The sequence below is a fragment of the Sapajus apella genome, unplaced genomic scaffold (genome assembly GCF_009761245.1).
Source record: "Sapajus apella isolate SASKATOON/1434 unplaced genomic scaffold, GSC_monkey_1.0 scaffold62, whole genome shotgun sequence".
Taxonomy (NCBI): Eukaryota; Metazoa; Chordata; class Mammalia; order Primates; family Cebidae; genus Sapajus; species Sapajus apella.
Genome location: NW_022437002.1, coordinates 19,496,819 through 19,505,188, shown reverse-complemented (window position 1 = coordinate 19,505,188; position 8,370 = coordinate 19,496,819). Strand labels below are relative to the sequence as shown.

The 8,370-nt window shown below is 49.5% G+C and overlaps 1 protein-coding gene across 1 annotated transcript; it reads right to left on the bottom strand.

The window, feature by feature from the left end:
* Positions 1 to 7,049: 7,049 nt before the first annotated feature.
* On the bottom strand, positions 7,050 to 8,113 carry LOC116529632 (V-type proton ATPase subunit e 1-like). The gene is made up of 2 exons (XM_032247593.1): positions 7,974 to 8,113; positions 7,050 to 7,662 (listed from the first exon to the last, which is right to left on the bottom strand). The coding sequence occupies exons 1-2, from the start codon at positions 8,111 to 8,113 to the stop codon at positions 7,524 to 7,526; spliced, it is 279 nt and encodes a 92-aa protein (XP_032103484.1). The 3' UTR covers positions 7,050 to 7,523.
* Positions 8,114 to 8,370: the final 257 nt, after the last annotated feature.

Sequence of the window (8,370 nt, the reverse complement as noted above, 5' to 3'; positions counted from 1 at the left end):
TCCACTGCAGTGAAGTACCTCTTCTTTTGCACTGCCACACGTTCAGACACACACAGGTTCATTATGCACCATCTCACCTACACCTTCTGTACGATGCAGCTCAGGCCAACTCATTCCTTCATCTTTTTTTCAATAAGGATTTCATAGGCACAGCTGGCTCCTCAAGTTAGAGCTGGTTTCAAATCCTGGCTCAGATACTTAATGACTCCATAACCTAAAACAACTTTCTTCATCTTTGTGAGCCTCCATGAATCTCATCTGGAAAATGGGGGTAATAACAGTGCCAACCTCATTGGGTTTTATAAAGATCAAATGTGATGAAGTACGTAAAGGGTTTCTTAAGCCAGTGCCTTGCACACAGTGAAAGCTCACAAGACTGTCACTATTAGCGTCTGAACTGCTGGGGACCAGAGTTCCTGGTCTTGATAAAGAGTTCCTGTCCCAGGGAAAGACTTGAATTTTGGAGACCAGACTTGTGCTATGGGGCTAGTGCCTTGCTGTGAGAATTAACTAACCCGACACATGGGTCATAGCTCACCACCAACTTGCTGCCGGTGCTGAGCAGCTCACCCTTCGAAGGGCTGGTCACTGGAAGAAAGCATCTCCATCCCAAATATTTTGCAACCAGGGATACCGGAGGAGACTTTTTTCCTTCCTCCCCAGTACAGACTGGGGAGAAGGGACAAAAACAGTACTCTCAAACCTTCTCCCCATCTGCCTGTGACCATTCTCCCCTGACCTGAGAAACTCAGTCTCCAAGTTAGAGAGTTTATTTACCCAGAGGAGCGAGAGGTCTGATTTCTTCTTGGATGTTGCAAGACTGAACTGATGGATATTTTGGTGAAAGAGAGAAGTTAACCATTCACTTTGCTGTGAGACTACCTCTTTTGGTGATGCTCACCTGGGAATGCTGGACAGGGTGGAGGGCGCATCTCCAAGTACTTAGCCTCATCATTAATTTAACCAAGTTAAGTGCTTGTTTTGGTTTCATAGTATCGAGGCAACAGGCTCTTCATGGAATTGACTGAATGTTTAGACACAGCCTCTCCTGCTTGAGTGGTTGTTTGACAGAACGAAGTGGGTGTTTTGTTACTGCTTGGTGACCAGTTTGACCTGTTGCTTTTGCATAGTTTGATTGGGTTGACTGCTTGTTTAGCTGTGGTGATTGGTGGTTTCACCAAGTAGACCAGTTATTCTGTCACGGTTGGACCCATTTGACGGGCTGTTTAGGTTGGGTAGGTGTTTTGCCATTCATTAACTGTGTGGACTGGGTTTGATGGAAATGACTGGATGTTTGAGTGAATTAATCCAAATATTTTGACATTGTATGAGGCCATTGATTGGTTGTTTACAACAGCTGGGTGTGTTGCTATTATTTGACCCAGTTAACCCACTGTTCTGGCATTGTTTGACCTAATGGCTAGTTGTTGAGTTGGTTTGGTGTTTTGGCTTTGTTTAACTCTAAAGACAGGTTGTTTGATCAAGCTGATTGGTTGTTTGACTGAGTTGAACAATTGCTTTGGTATGACTTGACCACATTGACTTGTTATTCAAACTAAGTGGATGTTTTGTTATAGTTTGACCCAGTTGTTTTGAAGGTACCCATTGCTTGGGCTAAGTGGATAGGTCATTTTGGCACTATTCAGACCAGCCGGCTGATGTTTGGCCACGCTGACCAGTAGTTTGGGCTGGTTGCCCATTTCTGCTGTTGCTTGGCCAACTTGACTTAGTGTCTGACTGACTCAGGCAGGTGTTTAGATAGGGTTTCCAATGCTGACCAGCTTTTGATCGAGTTGCCTGGCTGTTTGGTCCCAAACCAACAGAAGCCAGGGTGACCAGCTCAGACCTGTACTTGCAGAGAAGCCACATTGGGAGGCTCCCTCGAGTGGGAGTGAGAAGGAAGGGGGGGTCGAAGGGGGTGGACCCTAAGTCCCGCAGGCAGGTGAGAACAGAAAGGCTGGCGGTAAAGCAGCCGCTGTAGAGCTCAGGAGCTGTGGTCTCGGGGCCGGGAGACGAATGCATTTGGCAGAACACTTCAAGAATGCAACCTCTGGGTTAAGTGGTTGAAATTAGGCCCAACGGGGCTGTTTTACTGAGAATTTACAGTCGCTCGTAGAACTCAGCCCTGATCAAGTAAGAGTCCCTCCTGCCAAGATGGAGATTTGCTCCCCAGCCAAGGGGATTCACTGACAAAAACACACCTCTCCCTGCCTTTGATTAGCCCTCATCTGTGCACCTCCAAGTGGTGACCACACGGATGCTAATGTTTGTTCTCCCGGTGGGTGGGTGCCTCTCCCTGAAATCCACAGCTGGTGCAGGGAGGACTTTTCTCCCCGTCGGCTTCCTGGCGGAGGCTTCGGCAGAGTCAGGGCCGCCTACGCCGTGTGTGATGTGAGTGGCGCCACCGAAACCTCGGTCCCGCTGGCGGGTCATGAGAGCGGAAATGCCCACATTATGCACTCAGCACACCAGATATCCGGGCTGGAAGGGGCTTTAGAGAGGAGCCAGACTGGCCCCCTCGCTTTACACATAGGGAAACTGAGTCCCAGAGACAAAAAGAGACTTTCTGAGCTGGGCTTTACACACTCCAAGTTTTTAACCCTTTGCAGTGTAGATAGGTTGAAACTGGAAAGCCCTAATCAGGGAGAAAGGGAAAGAGTCATTTCTGGAGGAAGAGGAGAGGAAAGGGTGTAGCCAGGATGCGGCTGAAAGAGGGCACAGCTCTCTAATTCAGTGTGTGTTTTAATGCAAGTCCCTTCAGGCAAGGACCAGCGAGCCATTGCTGAAGAAACATCCAAGGTTAAACGTTCTGGTCAGTGAGGCTTAGAGGTTCGCAGTACTTGGGCCTCCCACCTCTGTTTCCACAATAGAAGTGGCATCTCAGGGCACGGGAGGTGATGGTCTCAGCAGGCTCCACGTGGAGTTCAAGATAAGGGTTAATGGGTGAAGAATAAAGGGAGCCACAGCCAGGAGGGAAAGGTTCACCAAGCCCTGTCCTGGGAAAAACTGATGCAGGAGGAATGGCTGTCCTTTCTAGGGAAGACAAGGCATGAAAGATGGGGTCACTGAAATCACAGACTTTCAGTGGACAGGTGGGGTAGATAAGCTTAATGAGTGTCACAGAGAGAAAAACAGTATGGCACCCAGTAGGTACTTGAAAACATTTCTGAATAAAATTACAAGGAAGCAGAATACAAAGAAGAACTTTGACAAAACTACTACAAGCCAGCAAGAGAGAACTCCCGGTCACTGGAAGCTTGCAGCCAGAATTCTATGTTGGGTAAATAGCTCATCAGGTGAGTCGGAGACAACAGACTTGCTACCTCCCTGCATAGCACCATTAAGGCAGCCTCAGTTGTGCTTCCTTACTCTGGCATTGTCATCTTGCACTGAGCTTGGGTGCCACTATGACCTCCAGATTTTTTTCATACAAAACCTGTGAAACAGGACTCACCACCCTATACTCAAATTGTCATTTTTAAGATCCATGTTTTCAAACACTGAATCTTTGTGCATCCCATTCAGCCAACCAGCATCTCTACTCTTGCTCCAGCTCCATGAAACACAACCGAAAGCAGCCCAGCAGCCCAGTGAGGACAGAGCCTTGCCGCACCTCACTGTAGACCTACCTTGGATACACTCAGACACTGAAAGGCAAGGGAGCCGGAAGGCCACTCAGCAACAATCTGACAACTGCAAACCGTTAGTTTTTAAATGCTGCTGTCCATTTGGTGTGGACCAGCCTGAGTCCCTGGGCTGATTCTAAGAAGGCATTGGAGTAAGGCAGGAAGGGAAGTCAGCAGGCCAGCCAGGACATCAAGCCTCCTGCCAGGGACTCCAAGAAAATACTGGGGGAGGATGGATATGTGATCAGCCTCCATGATCCCCAGAAGCCTTGGCCAGACAAAGACATATTATGCCACTGCACAGTGGGTCCCAGGCCTCTGCCTTCTATCTAGCCAGCCTAGGGAGGCAGTGCAAGAACTCGCAGGACACCAGCAGGGCCCTTCTCATACTCCCTCCTGCAGGAAGCCAAATAGCCAGGGCCTCATCAGACCCACACAGCACCAGGGCCACTCAGGGGCGGATAACAGAGGATCAGAGAAGGTCAGGCTTGCTGTAGATTCTGCTGGAAGGCATCTCGGGCAAAGGAGCAATCATTATGCAATTGGCAAGAGGCTGTTCCTGGGACCACGTCCCATTAACCCTCTGGGTGACCTGGGTTGTGCTGCCTGGCCTTGCTTGGCCTCCTCTTCACAGCTCCTCAAGTAGGAAAAGTCAGGGTTGGGAAGGACTCTAGAAATCTTGCAGTCCCACCCCTCAGTTCGCAGGCAGGAAGACCAGGCCAGCAAGTCAGTGGCAGATCTGGGGCTGTCCCCAGCTGCCAGCCCACTCTCTTGCCGCCTGTACACTGTAGGTCATCACCTCTAAAGCTCTAGAGCCTGAAGACTAGACACAGTTTATTCCTTTGCTCGGGCTGCCATAAAAAGCACTACAGACTGGGTGGCTTCACAAACAGAAACGGATTGTCCCACAGTTTTGGAGGCTAGAAGTCCAAAATCCAGGTATGGGCATGGTGGGTTCCTTCCAACGCTGTGAGGAAGAATCTGTTCCTTGCCTCTCCCCCAGCTTCTGGGGGCTTACTGGCAATCTTTGGAGTCCTGGGCTTGAGGAGGCATCACCCCAATCCCTGCCTTCATCTTCACATGGCATTCTCCCTAGGTGCCTGTCTATGTCAATGTGTTCATTCATTTGTTACGCATTTGCCCAATTCATTCATCCATTCATTCAGATGAGTTACTTGCCAATCTATGCATTCATTTATTCATTTATGCTACTCGCTGGTTTACATATTGAATCTGTTTCATTTACAAATTCAATAAACACTTATAATAAGTACCTACTAGGTGCTAGACACTGTCCTAGGCTTGGGGGATACAGAAGAAAACAAGACAGATAAAAACCTCAGCCCTCATGAAACTTGCATTCCAGAGAAGAAAACCAGACAAACCTTGCAAACACTGACAAATACCAGGAAGAAAATCATCTAGGGCTATGGGATTCAGAATGGCTGGGGTGAGGGGGACACCTTTGGCTAGAGGTGACCCCTCTCTCTGGGAAGGTCTTCTGAGAAAATGGCAGTAAGGCTGAGATCTTAAAGCAGAAAAGTAGTTGCCCATATAAAGACATGAGGGAAGAGCACACCAGGCAGTGGAAACAGCAAGTAAGAGGCCCTAAGATGAGAGGCGCAGGTTGGCATCCCAACAGGAAACAGGAGCACACCACAGATAGGAGAATTCAGGCCAGGCGCGGTGGTTCACGCTTGTAATCCCAGAATTTTGGGAGGTCGAGGTGGGCAAATTGCCTGAGGTCAGGAGTTTGAGACCAGCCTGGGTGAAACCCCATCTCTATGAAAGAAAAATAAAAGTTAGCCAGGTATGGTGGCATATGCCTGTAATCCCAACTACTTGGGAGGCTGAGGCATGAGAATCACTTTAACCCTGAAGGCGAAGGTCTCAGTGAGCCAAGATCATGCCACTACATTCCAGCCTGGGTGACAGAGTGAGACTCTGTCTCAAAAAAAAAAAAGGAAGGAAGGAGGGAAGAAGGAAGAAAGGAAGGGAGGAAGGGAGGGAGAAAGGGAGGGAAGGAGGGAGGGAGGGAAGAAGGGAGGGAGGAAAGGGAGGCAGGGATTCGAGGAGAGATTCTTTACATTGAGGCTATTGTGAAAGGAACACAAGGAATACAGCAGTAGCCTTGGACCAGGAGCAACAGAACTGTTATCACCCCGAAGGGAAGAGGGTAAGGAGTGAGTGCTGGAACTTAGAGTCAGCTTCCTTGGGAGGAGTGATGGCCTCTGCTAGAAGCACCAGTCCCAGACACCTATAGGGAGAGAACTGTGGGAATAAAGACCCTGACCCATACCACTTCTGTCTCTGTGGGTGCCTCACAGTGCCCAAACCCAATTGGAGGCCTGACTCCACAGAGCCCAGTGATGGGACACACAGGTCAGCCTCAGGCACAGAGCAGGTTGGAAGAAGGTGATTGTGCCCCTGGAGGGGCCACAGAAGACCTCAGCCCAGGCAGGAACACTTGGGCAGGCCCTTGTGGCTGCAGCACATGGGAGATGGGACAGGAAGGGGCCGCTGGAGGGCCATAGGGGAGGGGCGCAATCATGAGCACAGAGGTGGAACCGGGATTTGATGCTGCCAGGGTTTGGTGGGTGGTGGGGAGAGGCAGACTTCAGCAGCAGAGTGCTGTAGATATCACACCACTGCTCAGCAAGTTCACTTGTCACCCATTCACCTGTCTTCCTCTCATTGACCTCTCATTCCTTCTGAGGTTTTAGCAAGCCTCTCTATGCTCAGTCTTCTGTGCTATGCCCATACCAGGCCCCACTCCATGGAGTGAGCTAGATGCGTACTGCAGGTACAAACACCCCACAGAAGCTCACCCCTGGACCAGAAACTACCAGGTCCCTGGTGACTTCTGACACAAGGTGGAGATTGGTAAAGGCCTCAGGGGAGGGCCAGACCAGTGGGGGATGCTCAGGGTGGGGTGGCCAGGCTGCTTCCTGCTGAAGAAGCACAGGCTCTAGGCCAAGAGATGATTTCTGACACCAACTCACTATGTGGCCTTGGGCAAGGTAAACAGCTTGTCTGAGCCTTGTTTCTGCATCTGCAGCAGGGGGCTGCTAGTTCTGCTGCCCATCCCTCAGGCCTGGTGGAGGTAAAGCAAAAGGTTTCTGAGGCTACAGCAGGAACAAACTAGCTGTTCACTAAACACATTTGTACTTTATCCTGGGTGCACAGCTGGAGTCTATTCCCCAGCCTTCCTTGCAGTTAGATGTGGTTGTATGACTAGGTTCTACGAAGGACTACGCTCAAGTCAGAAAACCCCCCCTTGTGGTCTTCTCTGCCTCTGCTCCCTGCCCCCACCAGCTGAGCACAGAGGACCAGCACCCCAGCAGATGGCAGAGCCACCAAATGCAAGGCCTCTGGGTCCCTGAATCACCACATGGAGCAAGAACACTTGCATTAGACTTTGTTTTATTTTGGAAGTAGAAAAACATTTTATTCCAAGAGATGGAAGAGGTAAGAAGCTCGTCCTGAAAATATACTTTGGTGTAAGTGTTGTGACACAGCCTCTCTCTGAGCATGCTCTCCTACTGACTGCCCATTGCAGTCTTGTTTATCTTGCAGCAGTTTTTAAACACTTCACTGATTCCCATGTTACGAGAAGACAGGAGCCATCTTCAAATCCACAGATTCCAAGGAGAGAATAAAATATTCTCAGAAAAGCATCGTCTCTCGGAAGAGTGCATAAACGTTTCATGGCATCAGCACAGTTTAGGTTAGGTAGACACATAAGTCAAAGTAAAAAAGTGAAGGAGGAAATAGGACAAGATATTCAGATGTGGTACCACTGTTTAAGGCAGCTGATGCTGGAAACAGGAAAGTCAAGAAAGAAGGTCTCCATCTGGAGGAGATTTTGCATCTAGATGGAATTCTCTTCTCGGAACCTCAACGGCTAGCACTATAGAGCATGTCTTCTTCCTCAAGGAAGTGATGCTTCAGATACCAGCTGGTTTCATTTTTTAACTGTGGTCCAAAGAGAAGACTGAGATGAGAAAGAATTGCAATCAGCCAAAAGAGACAGCAGTAGCTGGGTGCGGTGGGCCACACTTGTGACCCCAGCACTTTGGGAGGCAGAAGTAAGAGGACTGCTTGAGCCCGGGAGTTCAAGACCAGCCTGCGCAACATGGTAAAACCCCATCTCTACATAAAATACCAAAAATTCAGCCAGCCATGATGGCATGCACCTGTTGTCCCAGCTACCCAAGAAACTGAGGCAGGAGAAGGATCCTGAGCCTGGGAGGTCGAGGCTGCAGTGAGCCAAGATGACGCCACTACCCTGCAGCCTGGGCAACAGAGTGAGATCCTGTCTCAAAAGAAAAAAAAAAAAAAGAGCAGCAAATTGAACAGGTCACCAATAGGGTGATGATAACTACCCTGCTAAGACTCTTAGGGATGAACCAGGAAACGGAGAAACTGACGAAGCCCCAGAACATACTTATCGCGATGAGAGGCACTGTGAGGCCATGATGTGCCATGATTGCCCTGGAGCAGCTAGAGTCTTAACATGAGCAAGAAGCCAACTATCGGGCTAAGCCACAGAAATCTGGGAGCTGGATCAATTGCAGCAGCTTGGGTGGGTTTCACTAACATGGAGGCTGTAAGGGCTGTCTTGATGTGAGGGAATGCTGAGTACCCTGTGGGAGTAGCAGGAAGTAAGGTCAGAGGGGAAGCAGGAGCCCAGTCATGTAGGGGCATGGCAAGGAATTTGGACTGCAGTGTAATTAGTGGGGTT

Excerpts from the sequence above, each read along its gene's own strand:
- LOC116529632 (XM_032247593.1), bottom strand. The coding sequence starts at position 8,113 with ATGGCACATCATGGCCTCACAGTGCCTCTCATCGCGATAAGTATGTTC. Across the intron at positions 7,663-7,973 it reads TTGGTGACCTGTTCAATTTG|CTGCTGTCTCTTTTGGCTGA; the intron begins CTGCTCTTTTTT and ends CGCACCCAGCTA.